We start from the raw sequence: 15,724 nt of genomic DNA on the forward strand, positions 1-15,724 counted from the left end.
ATGAATAAATAGTATTGATAAATAAATAGTATAAATAGTAATATGAATAAAAGCAATGGTAATTATTAATACAAGCACAATAAATAAAAATTCTAGTCCCAGCATAACTAATCAATTCAAATATAAAATACACAGGAAAAGAGAAATGAGATATACTTTTGCATAGCATGGCTTGATTTGGCAGTCAATTTAAAATAGGAACTCAGAAATAATGAAAAAATGTAATTGGTATGTATCAGGCAAAAGGTGTCTATGCTACCCATTATTAATTAAGAGGCATACAGTACCACTTTCTATGATTTCTGAATTAAATTCAATCCAGTATGACATGGAATACAGTATAAAAATCAAGAAAAATGTATAAAAACATGGATCAAAATGGCACACTCAGAATCTTGATGGATTTGAAGTATTAATTTATTAATCTATTCTTTATTGTCCATGCAAACAGCTGAAATATAGTTAATATATATTTTAGATCACTGTTAGGCAACAAAATATCCTAATTTAGGAATTATAGAACTATAGCTATATGATTTTAGATTTTGATTTCTAAAACTAAGCCCAAGCCATGTTCCATGCTAGGGAAAAATACTGATTTCCTTTATAGTATTATGGGGGATTACAACTGTATAATACTACAATCTACAAATATTTATTTATTTATTTATTTATTATTATTTCAATTTGTATACCGCCCTACTTCCGAAGGACTCAGGGCGGTGAACAGCCATAGAATAAAACATATGAATACAAAATTTAAAATAAAATAAAACGAATTAAATAATTTGGCTGAAAATTTAAAACCCCAATAATTTAAGACTGAATTTAAAATTCCCATTTAAAAAGGAGAGAAACTTAGGTCAGGCCAGCTTGGTGAAATAAAAACGTCTTGAGCGCGCGATGGAAGGTACGCAGATCCGGGATCCTCCGTATCTCCGGGGGGAGCTCATTCCAGAGAGTAGGTGCTCCCACAGAGAAGGCTCTCCCCCTGGGGGCCGCCAGTCAACATTGTTTGGCCGACGGCACCCGGAGGAGCCCCTCTCTATGGGAGCGTACTGGTCGGTGGGAGGCTATTGGTGGTAGCAGGCAGTCCCGCAAATAACCAGGTCCTAAGCCATGGAGCGCTCTAAAGGTGATAACCAAAACCTTGAAGCGCACTCGGAAGACCACCGGGAGCCAGTGCAGCTCGCGCAGGAGAGGTGTTACATGGGACCGCCACGTCGCTCCCATTACCACCCGCGCGGCCGCATTCTGCGCCAGTTGGAGCCTCCGAGTGCTCCTCAAGGGGAGCCCCATGTAGAGAGTGTTACAATAGTCCAGACGGGAGGTGACGAGGGCATGAGTGACCGTGCGTAGGGAGTCCTGATCTAGACGCAACTGGCGGATCAGGCGAACCTGATGAAAAATCCTCCCGGTCACGGCCGTCAAGTGCTCTTCTAAAGACAGCCGTGAATCCAGGAGGACACCCAAGTTGCGAGCCCTTTCCGTGGGGGCCAATGATTCGCCCCCAATAGTCAGCGATGGCACCAGCTGACTATATCGGGACGTCGGAAACCACAGCCACTCGGTCTTGGATGGGTTGAGTCTGAGCCTGTTTCTCCCCATCCAGATCCATACGGCCTCCAGGCACCGGGACATCACTTCAAGGGCATCGTTGGCGTGGTCTGGGGTGGAGATGTACAGCTGGGTGTCGTCAGCGTACTGATGGTACTCTACCCCAAAACCACGGATGATCTCGCCCAGCGGTTTTACATAAATGTTGAACAAAAGGGGCGAGAGGACCGATCCTTGTGGCACCCCACATACAAGGGGCCTCGGGGTCGACCTCTGCCCCCCTGTCAACACAGACTGCGACTGGTCGGAGAGAAAGGAGGAGAACCACCGTAGTACGGTGCCTCCCACCCCCAACTCTTCCAACCGGTGCAGCATGATACCATGGTCGATGGTATCAAAAGCCGCTGAGAGATCTAACAGGACCAGGACAGAGGAGCACCCCCTGTCCCGAGCCCTCCAGAGATCATCCACCAACGCGACCAATGCCATTTCCGTGCTGTACCCAGGCCTGAAACCCGACTGGAACGGATCTAGATACGTCGTTTCATCCAGGTTCTGGGGAAGCTGTCGCGCAACCACGCTCTCAACAACCTTCGCCACAAAGCGAAGGTTGGAGACTGGACGATAATTAGCCAATACTGCCGGGTCCAGGGAAGGCTTCTTGAGGAGAGGTCTCACCACCGCTTCTTTCAAGGCAGCGGGAAAGACACCCTCACCCAATGAAGCATTTATAATCCCCTGGAGCCAGGCTCGCGTCACCTCCCGGGAAGCCAGCACTAACCAGGAGGGGCACGGGTCCAACAAACATGTGGTTGCGTTCAGTCTACCCAGAGTCCTGTCCACGTCCTCAGGGGTCACAGGATCAAACTCATCCCAGATAACATTCACAGGACCTGCCTCCGTCATCTCCACTGGATCTATCCAGTCGGAGTCCAAATCTTCCCGAATCTGAGTGATTTTGTCATACAGATACTGAACAAAATCCTCGGCTCTTCCCTCCAAGGGGTCCTCCCGCGCTTCCTGATGGAGCAGGGAGCGGGTCACCCTAAATAGGGCGGCTGGGCGATTATCTGATGACGCAATAAGAGCAGCGAAATGAGTACATTTTGCTGCTTTTATCGCCACTAGGTAATTCTTAATATGAGATCTTACCAGTGTCCGGTCAGATTCAGCACGACTGGCCCTCCAACTACTCTCTAGGCGTCTTTTCCGGCGCTTCATCTCCCTCAGCTCCTTGGTGAACCAAGGAGCCAGGTGAGATCGGCGCCGGGTCAGAGGCCGCAAAGGCACAACTCGATCCAGAGCTCCAGCAGGCGCCCTATCACAGGCGGCCACTAGGTCTCCAGTCGAGGCGTGAGCCAGAACCTCAGGGATTGGCCCCAGCTCCACCCGGAACCTATCAGGTTCCATCAGGCACCTGGGGCGGTACCATCTTATCGGTTCCGCCTCCCTGCGGCGGGGTGCAGCGGTTCGAAGGTCAAGGCGAAGGAGAGAGTGATCCGACCATGACAAGGGCTCGATGACTATATCCCCTATCTCAAGATCACTCAACCACTGTCCAGAGACAAAAACCAAGTCCAGTGTGTTTCCCCCCCATGTGCGTAGGGCCATGAATTAGCTGGGTCAGGTCCATAGCCGTCATGGAAGCCATGAACTCCCGAGCCACCTCAGACGCCTCACCCAAGGACGGCAGGTTAAAATCCCCCATGACCATAAGTCTGGGGGTATCAACCGCCACCGCGGCGATAACGTTGAGTAGCTCGGGCAGGGCCGCTGCCACGTGGCAGGGAGCCAGGTACGTGATCAGCAAACCCATCTGAACCCCATGACCCCACTTCACAAGGAGGGTCTCACAACCGGCCGTCTGAGGAACAGTGGCCTCCCTCGGCCTAAAACCTTCTCTAATAATAATCCTTTGCATTAACATGCATTTCAGCCTTCACTATAAAACTACATTGTATGTTTAAAATCAATACTAGTCAATATCTAGATATGCCCTCCAAAAGTCTCCAGCCAGCATAACAATTGTGGAGAATTCTGGGAGTTACTGTAAGAACACAGGTTGGGAAATATTGTTTTACACAAATTCTTGGATCCCACACATTGCTTTCTCCTTGCATCTTCCTCATTTTTTGCACTGTTGCAGAAAACAAAGCTCAGGGAACCAGCAGACAAAATGCACCTTTCTTGATTCTCATTCCTAATTCTCATTATTCTATCCCACTTCTATTTTTTTCTCATTGGTGCAAGATAAAGATTTGGCACTGTTGGAATTCTTTTTATTTTTGCTGCCCTGCCTTGAGATTCCTTTGAGATTAAGATGGGAGCCTGAAAACATTGGATCATCTAAAAGACAGAAATCCTGGCCCCTCTTACCAAATCATTCTAAAGAGTAAATAAATATCAACATTACATCATTTCAAATTGTTAAGGTATTATATTACATATTTGAAAAGTATTGGTCATACATAATAAAACTCATAAATGAATCTGTTTTCTGTAGAGGATAATATTGAGATGGTTGTCAAAACAACAGATGTAATATGAGAATTTCATTTAAAAGGTTGGTAAAAAAACCCCTGCTGTTTAAAAATAATAAAGTGAAATCCCTGATACGGGTGATCTTTGCTTAATAGCCACACATTCAGAAACTCTTGTAAATTATGATGGTGCTGAATAAGGAGTCCTAATTATGGTTCCTTGTATTTGCAGCCACCAGAGAATCCCTGCACCCATATGATCACAACCCAGGTGCTTGGCAAGGAGCTCACAATCACAATATTGCAGCATCCCATAGGGATTTGCATTTGTGACCTTCACTGCCAGCATCCAAAAGCAACATCAATGGAGAAGACAGCAGGAGGTAGCAAATGGCAACCATGTGACATCCTGCTTAATGGCAGCGTAAGATTTGTTTAACAATGACAACAGGAAGTGCTGGAACTGCTATTGCTAAGGGTTACAGTCACATGATATCACGCTTTGCAACTGCATTGCTTAGCAATGGAAATTCCAGTCCCAACTACAACAGTTTGTTTAATGAGAGTTCTAAGTTACAACGGCACTGAAAAAAAGTAATTTATGACCATTTTTCACACTTATGACTGTTGCAGTATCCCCACAGGGACATGATTTACATTTGGATGCTTGGCAACTAACTCATATTTATGATGGTTGCAGTATCCCAGGATCACATGGTCCCCTTTTGCAACTTTCTGACAAGTCCATGGGGAAGCCAGATTCACTTAACAACCGCGTTGGTGATTCACTTAACAACTGTGGCAAGAAAAGTTGTAAAATGGGATAAAACCTACTTAACAAATTTCTCACTGAACAACCTAAATTTTGGGCTCAACTGTGGTCGGAAGTTGAGGACTACTTGAACACACATAAATATATTTTTAAAATTGCTCAAAATTGCTCATTTTTTAAATTTCTTCTCATAGCTATAGCAGTTTTTTTTTAAATAATGATCTCCAGGCCAAATCTACATTTAATGTATCTTGGAGATAAGAGCTTACTTTGTCAAACTAAGCAAAAATACAGACCAAAGCCTATCTGAAAGGCCTTTATACTAGTCTGAGGCAGGATATGATTTTTGATATTAAGTAATATATTTTAAGTAACTAGAGCAACAGTCTTTCTCCCTCTTTAGATGAAACCAAATGTGTTATTTTAAATACCTCTATATTTTGAAGACCAAACTTTCTGTTCAGTTTTCAAAATCCCTTTATTACAGGATTCCAAGAATCTCTGGCACAAAAGGCCTTTTGTGTGCAATCTGTCCACAGTTCTCTCAAGCTCGTTTATTTGTTTTATTTAATTCTCATGGGCAACTTTCCTCTACAGCAAGCTTAAAGGATTTTCTCAACTCCTCCTTTATGCTCTCTCTAAAAGAAACCCAGGCACTGATTTGCAGAGAGGGAGGGAGGGAGGGAGGGAGGGAGGGAGGGAAGGAAGGAAGGAAGGAAGGAAGGAAGGAAGGAAGGAAGGAAGGAAGGAAGGAAGGAAGGAAGGAAGGAAGGTAGGTAGGTAGGTCTTAAAAAAATTTTTTGGTTTCACATTGCCTTTTTCCCCTGACACACTGGAGTCCCATGCTACAAATATGTGAAATGTGTCTATATTGAAAAGGAAGTCAAATGAGCAGAGGTCTCTGGGCAGCTTTAAGGTGGAACTCGCCTGTTTAGACGCTGCCAGCAAGCCAGAAGCGAGACACAATCTGGCTGCAGAAGCCGCCCTGTTCAGTTAATAAAGCCCTAATCTTGTGTAATGGGAATGAGCTCACCACCATACAAAGTACTAATTATCAGCAGTATTTTCCAGAGGATGTGAATAACTCCCCCTTGTGAGAAAGAGGCCCAAAGCACCACTCTGGGTCACTCTGCTTAATCTGAAACACGAATGGCTCCATAAGACTGCCATGCTTGTTTGCAAAGGTCCTGAATAGTGAAACAAGTTCAGTAGGAAATGAGTCAAAAACAATACCTGTGGTTGGGGGGAAAGTTCCCCCTCTTTATACATAGTTAGGCTTTGATGGTATCAAAGTTGGCAATCAGGAATCCTATTGCATTATTTGAAATTCAGTTTCTCAACAAAGTGTTTGAATACATTCTAATGATGACTGAAGGACTGCATTGATTCATGGCATACATATATCATTTTGCTTTTTATGAGGCCTGAGCCACTGGAAACCAACTGCAGGAAAACTATAGGATACTTTAGGCTGTCTTTAATCATCACTTCCCTACCTCCACCCTCACCCTTGTATGCTCATGTATAGGTGGAATTCTCCTGGTTTTGGCATAAATCCAAGTTTCTCAACCTTTGAAGCATAGTTTTTTTCCTACACTTCTAATGAAGCAGTAAGAAACTCAGCAAAAAAAAAGGTAGCAGCTCATTAGGTTGCTCGTAAATCTGAAGAGATTTTATGTATTTAGATGTAATAGAAACTCATAACAGCATTTCTAATGGCCTGTTTTTGAATTAGAATTTAGACTACATCCATAATCTCAGATGAGCCGTCTGAAATATTAATATTTTCTTCTCACTGTCTGGAATCCTAAGGTTTCTATTGAACTTAGTTTCAGTTTTCAGGAAAGTTTCCGTTGTTATCTTAAAATCAAATATAGTTGTCTAAATTAAACAGTAAACAAATGGACCAAAAAGGTAACTTCCCAATCTGAGAATTTAAATATAACAAGCTGGCTTGGGTTAAAATCAAAATCAGTTTGGATGTTTCTTTTATTCAGAAGCATGACTTGATTTTATTTCAAATAGTTTCCTCCGAATATTAGAGACTCCTCTTTACAAACCTCAAGAGGTGGTTCATGCGTGTTTTCTTTATCTGGATAAATTTAAATATTTGCCTGACCTGCCCTTTGGGCGGCTTACTCAATTAAAAAAAATATTGAGACATTATTGGACAGATAGATATAAATAATCTTGTTTCACTCACAAAAAATCAGTGTGATGGCTTGTGGTTAGCTCTGGAATAACCTAATTTTTTATTTTTTAACTTCCAAAGCTTTGCTTGCCAAGTAGTCTTTACTGTACTTGCTGGGACTATTTTTGGTATGGTGCAGCATATTAAAAATGCATTGCAAACCACTATTTTTATTTTAATTCTGTTACCTTTACAGCAGCTGATTAATATCCCTGAGAAAATGTAACCAGTAAATTCTAAAAATGAAGAGTTACATTCTTAAATGTTATCTAACACATTGTTTTATGGGCCATTACTTTGAACATACTCTAGTCTTATATGTACAAAAGCATTTCAGATTGAATTTAATTGTGAGAGAAACGGATACTGTGTTAGTCAACCCTACTTTGGAGCATTCCAATGTGTCAGAGCTGTAACCTCTAGAATTCTCTGAAGAGTCACCAGCAATTATCAACAGTTTATTTAAGTAAAAGAATTGTAATGATTTGTTGTACAAATATATGTTGTTCAACATTTTACATTTTATTTAATTAAAATTTAATGACACTAGATATTATTTCCAGAAACAAATGATAAGATGAGGGGTCTTCCAATCAGTTAGAGTTACTGTTAGGCAGGGCCGGATTTTCATATAGGCTAACTAGGCATCAGCCTAGGGCCTCAAGATCAAGAGGGGCCTACACAGTGGTGGGATTCTGGGGGTTCTAGGGAGTTCAGCGGAACCCTTTGTTAAATTGCTGGCTCGCTCGCCCCCCGCCTCCCACCCGCACGGCGCCAGCCTACCGTAGCCAGGGGTAGGCAATTGTGGCTCTTTTACAACCTGTGGACTTCAACTTCCAGAATTCCTGAGACAGCTTGGCTGTCTCAGGAATTCTGGGAGTTGAAGGCCACAGGTTGTAAAAGAGCCACAATTGCCCACCCCTTCCCTAGCCTGAGTTCCGCTGCCTGGGATCCACGTGGGCTCCGGACGCAAGAGAGCAGGATGGAGAAAGCAGCTTCCACGCCTTCACTCACCCTCACTCTCTGCTCTGTTGGATCGCCGGCCGTTCGCTTACCCCGCCCACTCCCCATCTATTGCTGCCTCCGATGGCTAGAGGAAAAAAAACTTCAAATTCTTGCCGCGGGGCTTCAAAGGGCCGCCCTAGAGCCAGTGGTGCAGCCGAACCCTTTGTTAAATTGCTGGCTTGCCCCGCCCCTCCGCACCACTATTTATTGCCAATAAATAGTGGTGGGCGAGGGGCGGGGGAGCCAGCAATTTAACAAAGGGTTCTGTGTTTTTTTGTAATTTTATTGGCCCACGGAGCTTCAGCATAGGCTAATTGGCCTCCGGCTCTCAGCTGATTTGTCTCAGCTGTTTTGCTCAGGGCTCTTCTGCTTCCTTGCAAAGAGTGCTGATTTTTTTTCCCCTAGCTACGCTGAGAAACAAAACTGAAACTGCTTTGCTGTTGCTGCAAGGTTGGAAAATTAGGCAGGCAGAATTCTTTTCTTTTTCTTCACCAAAAAAGGTAGGTGCAAACAATGGGAAATTTAGGGAAAAAGAGGAGAGTTCAGGATTTTAAAACACAAAAGAAAAAAAGCTCTATTTAACTAGGGAATTGTAATAATTGAGATACTGTTAATTGTATATTTCTGAAAGCAGAAATGGTTAAGTTGTGGTTTGGAGGAATATATGGGGGAAATTATTTGGTTTATTATTATTGGTAAATATAATTAATGGATTTGTAACAAATTGGATTGCATGGAAATAATTGGAATATTCATGTTCATATTGATTAATATACAAAAAAGGTAGTTATATAACTAATTGATTTATATTAAAATGTTGAATTTATATTAAACAACTAATATTACATAATTAACCAATGTGAGGATGGATATAAAAATAGATGACAATGGGAAGGGGTATAATATAGAATAGAAGGGAAAAATTGAATTTGATTAAGATTAGAGATGAGGATGAAGGGTAATGTTAGTTTTTTACAAAAATAGATGAGGAATAAATATGGCAAAAAGGAAATATAGAAATTGTAAATTTAATTGAAATGACTAAACACTGTTTAAACTTGTGAACCGGCCAAATACTCTGTTCAAAGAAAATACATTGTATGTTTGTATGTGTGTTTCTAATTATTGTTATTTATTCATATTTGTTCTCTTTTATTCTTTAAAGTTTAACAATTCATTCTTTATCTTAATATCTTTATATTTGTTTGGGGTTGGCTTTCTTCCCTTTCATCTTTTTTATTGTACAGCAATCTTTCTCCTCAAACCTACCACCTCTCTCTTTTCTTTCCTTCTTACTTTCTCTTCCTCCCCCTCTTCTTCTCCTCCCTACTTCGTCTTCCTTTCTCCTTCTCCTCCTCTCTTCCTACCTCTCTTACCCTCACTCCTACTCTAATTTCCCTTCCCTTCCTTCATCCCTCTCTATTGCTGTATCCTTTTATGCATATGGACTATTCAGAGGGCTGAAAAAGTTATTTCTGACTGGTCCTCACACTTTTGACCAGTCCTCGAACTTACGACTGTCCTCACATTTTACGTTTTTGCCCTATCTTGTCACCATGATGAAGAGAAGCAGTTGTGAAATGAGTGACGTGGTTGTTAAGAAAGCTGCACAGGCATAAATGGGAGGATGGTCATAAGTGTGAGGACTGGTCAAAAGTGTGAGGCCCAGTCAGAAATGACTTTTTTCAGCCCTCTGAGTAGTCCCTATGCACATAGCCACGCCCACCCGGTCACATGACGAGCTACCCACGCCTACACAGTCACGTGACCAGCTAGCCACGCCCATGATTGCCAAGCCACACCCCCAACTAAGCCACGCCCACAGAACCTGTTGTTAAAAAAATTGAATCCCACCACTGGTGAAAGGGCCTCATAAGTGGAATAGCCTAGGGCCTCTTTTCATCTAAATCCGGCCCTGCTGTTAGGCTAGAATTTCCTAAGTGTAAATATTTTTGGTTTTCCCATTTTCCTTCCCTTTTTAAATAGGAATAAAAGCTTTAACTCAGGTTTAGAATATCTGACTTCTTAAGGTATTAATGAATTTACTAATACTGTAGTTTTTTTTTCTTTTTTAAAAAAGCCCTATGTAATAAAAAAGAAAAGAAAATGGTTTCTAATTACATCAGGAAAAAAAAATAATGCACTGAGCCCTCAGTGCTTATTGTTTAACTTGCTATTGTGATTTTCTAAGATCAAATTAAGCTTTTCTGAATATCTGAAAAACAGATAGAACAAGATCCATAAAGATCAACCACTTTCACACTGTAAAACTGAAAAAAAAAGATTATTCTGGATATAAACCTAATATATCAATGTTTTTCAATAATTAATTAAGATCTAGTAATAGTAGTAATAGTTCATTTTGATGCATATGGATACAAAGGATTGTCAAAAGACTGGAAAGAACTATTTACCATATGAAACGATTGAAAAATCATTACAAATGAAAATAGAAAGAAATTATTTAAAAAGCATGAAAAAGCGGGATTGAAATCAATCAGAAAAGTGTTAGTTGGCAGATAGCCATATCCTTTTGACAAAATGTTTTTTCTTCTTCATCTCAAGCTTAAACTAAAATTTAACACCCGAAATTTGCTACAAGCTTGAACTAACATTTCATTTCCTGGGGTCTGGAAGTTATTGTCATGTGGTTCTTGGCTGCCTAACACTGGGATTTATCACATGTTTAACACTGACTAGTCTAAAGACTAAATGATCTTCTGAATAAAATACTAAAGTGTGGCAAAGTACAGTATATTTGACCACGAAGGGGTGGGGAACAGCATGGGTGGAAAACAAGGTTAATTGAGTCCACAAGGATAGCGATAGAATGATGGAAGGGTATACTGGTTAGTAACAAACCTCCCTCTGCCACACTTCAAAAAAAACTGTGTCTGAGACATAATAAAGCATATTAGTTCCGGCCATAAAATATCCCAGCACATGCGAGAGTAAGCCAGACTTGCCTTTTTCATTTTCCACAGTCATCTACAACAAGTAGCAGCTCTTCAAAAAACATGAATAAAAGAACTTTTCCCATGAAAAAAAAGCCAACACAAATCAGCCCAAACTAAAATACATTACTCTTAGATTAATTCAGTGTTTCTTAAACTTGGTAATTTTAAGATGTGTGGATTTCAACTGGCTGGGGAATTCTGGAGCTGAAATCTACACATCTTAAACCTGTGGAAATCAATCAAACCAGATTTTTTTATAGTAACTTCTTTCTAATGCTGCTATATGTGATATGTGGAAGGGAGCCATTCTTATATGCCTGAAACACAAGAACCAGATGTTTCCTTCGATTCTTAATGAGAGAAGGGCAAATATCAAGCACAGTCTTGCAACAATACACATTCAGCTCCTATAAAGCATCTGTTTTATGTATGGAAGGGCGTATCCTAAATGGGATAAAAATGAGCCTATATATTAAAATAAAAAAGAACTGCTGAATGCATTGAAGTCTTGTTTTCTTTACTTTTATATTTTGTTTTATGTTCTGTAAAGCAAAGTAATGTTTTATTTCAAAGTCTTTGCATTTAAAGTAGTGGTGCATTTATTCAGTTCAAACAATGTATGCCATATACCACCTGAGCTGAACTAGAATTTTCTAAAGGAGAATCTGTGCAATACAGCTGTGATTGGATTACACAATAAATTCCTGTCCCTAGAACTACAGGCAGACAATTTTTATACAATGCAGTTTAATCCATGGCTGGATTTGTTCAAGACTGTCTACTGCTTCATCAGTGATCTCTTGCCCTGGAAAGCAACTTTTATTAAAAGCCCAGAATGTTGCAAAATAGCGCCCATCTAGAACCTGATTTCATCAGACTGCAAAAGAATGCGTTCAGGCTAGTTTTTGTGATAGAAAAATGTTGGATTAAGGTTTTTATTGAAATTGGAACGGATTGTGATATCTTAAATTCATTTACAGAAGACAAGACTGAAGTACATGACTATTTTAAAAAGGTGTACGGAAGACATCAATGAAACCATTTTAAATATTTTTAAAGAGTTCAAAAAAGATCTATTGTAATTATTCTTATTTGACATTATCATGTAAGTCAAAATTGTCCCTCGGGGCTACAGCATCAAGTTTTGGTTGGTAGGACTAGAGACAAGCAAGGTAAAAGAATGTGAAAAAGAGATGGATTTACCAGGACAGTTTTACATGTTCTTGCCATTTCATTTAACACAGGAATTATATTCCTATTTTAGGAAGGGGGAGCAAACTCCATTTAAATCAACAGAACTTGCACAGTTTAAGAGAAATATGTTCAGCTAGAATTTAAAGATGCAAAAATTTGAAATAACAGAATGAGGAAGGTTTTGCACAAACCCCTCAAACCCAAAATGATCTCTGTATTATTATTTGACATCATCAATTATAGTAAGAAGAAACAATAAAGTTATATCAGACTTCTACTACAGTCAGCAGTATCACAATCATTACAATATTTGCCAGAAGTGGTCTCTTACCAGCACGCTGCCATCTGTCCAGCGGAAGTCATTCTCATACATCTTATCATTTAGGCCAATCCACTGATAGTCATGTCCTATGCCTACAGTGAAAATATATATTTTAGTAAATTTTTACCATTAAAGTGAATTTTCTGAAAATGAAAGTGAAATGAAATCAGCCCTCTCATGATATCTGTAAAATCTATTTCTATTGTTTCTTGTATAAGAGTTCATTCTTTCTTCTAAGAGCTGTGAATATTTAGAAAAGATATTCTTACTAACAATACTTTAGCTGATCTTCTATTTTTTCTTGTTGACTGCTCTGAATGGCAAGATTGTTTCAAAGCGCAATACACTCCCTTGAAATGGAAGGGGGTAGCAATTACTAGGAAAAAAAGCTTGCTTTGGAAATATGTTATATTTAAATCTGCATCTTCAGCTGATAAACAAATGCATTAATATTTACAGTCTTGCTTTATATCTTTGCATATATGTATGATAAAAATTCCTTCTAAAAATAAAGCATCCACTAGCACAAATAAAAACACATGGATATCTAGGTTGATTTGCATGTTCAGCAAAAAAGTAGACTTCATAATGCTCCTAGTTTTACTGGTAGTTTTCCACTTACAGCAATTAATTTAGTGACCATTTGAAATTGCAATGGCACTGACAAATAGTCACTTATGATCGGTCCTCATATTTATGACCAACAGAGCTACCCCATGGTCCAATGATCAGAATTTAGGTGCTTAGTAACCTGCATGTATTTATGATGATTGCAGAATCCTAAAGTCATGTGATTGCCAATTGTGATTTTTCCACCTGGCTTCTAATAAGTAAGTCACTAGGAGAAACTACATGATTTGCTTAACAGCCATAAGATTGACTTAAAAACTGCAGTGGTTTGCTTAACAAAAATGTCCTAAAATTGGGTATGACTCACTTAACGACCACCTTGCTTAGCAGTAGAAATTCTTGTACCATGTGGTTGTAAGTCAAGGACTACCTATATTTCCTAATTAATTGCTGTTCTGCTATGGCGTGTACACTGCTCTTTTCAAGCACGTATTTTTCTTGCTAACATCAAGCACTTTCCAGGGATATGGATATGCCAAATGGCTTGGCAGAAAATCAGCAATTCATAGCTTCTCAAAAGAGAAGTCAAATTTGATATTGAGAACAAATACATCTTTTCTTTTAAGAAATATTTAGACTGAATATCATACCCAAACATTAACCCAGCTAATGTATTTGCAAACAAAACTGATGTGCTTTAGGTTTTCAAGCAGGATTGCAACTGCTGTAAATGCCAGCTATTTGTAACAGGATATAAAGAGCTTATTTGGCCTCTGAGGGTCAGTATTTTTTAAGTGTCTGATAATGAAACAGTCTAAGTGGCAAGATCAAAATAAACGTTTCATAATGAATTGTGTCAGTCTAATTGTATACTATTCTTCCCCCCACCCCGCCAAACTAAATTATTCAGTATTCAGAGTATTATTCATAATAAAGAATATCTCTCCAATACCAGCAAATATTGCAACCTCAGCTATTATAGAGCTGGAAATGAAAAGAGCAGATTAGCAATGAAGGATAAAATGAATATCTCAAGAATGAAAATGATAATGAAAATGTTTAGTGTCCTATGAGTTACTTATTTTACAGTAATTTACTCCTAGTTGCACTCCAACAGAAAGCACCTACGGTTTACAAACAGCTGTTCTTCATGAGACAAGATGCTTGTTAGATGGGCGCCCTGCAAGCGGCACTCTCTCTCAGCTGCATCCCACGTCCTGCGATGGGCAAAGTATTTGTAGCATTGCCCTTGAAACTTATGCCATCCATAATCACAGGTCTCAGTGTCTGCAATGAACGAACATAAAAATGTACACTGAACATGCATAGTCAATGACCAGGATTGCCCACTAACCATGTAAAATTGAAATAAATCAAACAGAAATATCCAATGACAAGTTCCATTTCAAGAAATATGAAAACGAATGGTAGCACATACTAATTTTGTAAGGCATGTGTGTCATTTATGTGTTTTATTTAACATCAGCGTGTACTATTTGATGCCTGGCTTTCAACAAGACATAACATGATGGAAAGAAGAGCATTCTGGAAAAGAAACTTTGATTCTGGCCTGGAAATTAAAAGGTACATTGTAGGAGATCATTGTGGTCTGGCAAATCATCTTACCATCTAGAACAGCCTTCTTCAACCTGATGCCCTCCAGATGTATTGGAATAATGGCAATTGAAATTCAGTATATATCTGCAGCTCACCAGGTTGAGGAAAACTGGCTTAGAAACTTCAAGTGATATATACAAAAGCATGTGGAGAACAAGATGTTTTTAGACAAGGAACTGCTATTTCTGGAGCCAAAACTATAAGCTCTCATTTTAGAAGCAGAAAGTTTTCCAGATGGAACAGGAAATGGATTGCCTTTTTAACAGAGGCTGGTGTTGCAATGAAACCTGTAAAAAAAAGCAGAAATCATGTATAGCTTTTTCCCTTTATATCTTCCAAGAGTGTATCCCTTAATCCCCTGTAATATAAATTTTTACACAGGTGCAATTTTATTTTGTGTATTATTGTTGGGTAGAGTAGAGGGGTACATAATCTAACCCAGCAAAATTTAAAAATAGGATCATGCAGGGATTTAAATTTTCATTGGTGGGCAGGAACGGAAATAAAACTGCAAACCTAAATTGTAGAGTGCTACTTTTAATTCCAATTAAACATATTTTTTCCATTAAGCATCATAAATTATTCTGTTTTAAGCACAGAAGATGGAATTAAACTCTCTGAATCAAATCTAGCAATAAGGCATCTAATATACTACCAGATTTAATGCCAGCAATGACCACAGAATGACATATTTTGTGAGAACATTAAAAAAAAAACCCTGATAAAAGCAACATGCATACAGATGGAAAAATATTACAATATACAATACATGTGGTTTGCTTAGGTGTGGTTTGTTTAATGAATGTTGCTGACTGCATCCTTACAGGACAATTGGAAGATTACTATTCTGCTGCCTTATTTTTTTTAAAAAAAGGAAAGTAGCAAGAATAACCCTAAACAACGAATTAATTGCTAAGAAGAAATAGAATTAATTGCACACCAGAAAGGTGTGACAAGTGAAAAAGAAATGAGCAAATATGTAGTGCAATTTTATGTTGAGTAAGGGACACCCAGACCAGCTTTTGTTCTTCAGCAAATCCCGAGGATGCACAAATAAAT

General features: G+C 39.4%; 1 protein-coding gene across 1 annotated transcript in view; it reads right to left on the bottom strand.

The window, feature by feature from the left end:
• The window catches only part of VCAN (versican), a 104,283-nt gene that overhangs the window by 12,034 nt on the left and 76,525 nt on the right, over positions 1-15,724 (bottom strand). Inside the window, exons 11-12 of the mRNA XM_070935777.1 lie at positions 14,177-14,335; positions 12,488-12,570 (exon numbers count right to left, since the gene is read on the bottom strand). Of these exons, the coding sequence (XP_070791878.1) occupies positions 12,488-12,570; positions 14,177-14,335 (242 nt within the window). The remainder of the gene's footprint in view (positions 1-12,487; positions 12,571-14,176; positions 14,336-15,724) is intronic.

This window comes from Pituophis catenifer, unplaced genomic scaffold, assembly GCF_029215685.1.
Source record: "Pituophis catenifer annectens isolate HBS135680 unplaced genomic scaffold, rPitCat1.0.hap2 SCAF_2, whole genome shotgun sequence".
In the NCBI taxonomy this organism is placed as follows: Eukaryota; Metazoa; Chordata; class Lepidosauria; order Squamata; family Colubridae; genus Pituophis; species Pituophis catenifer.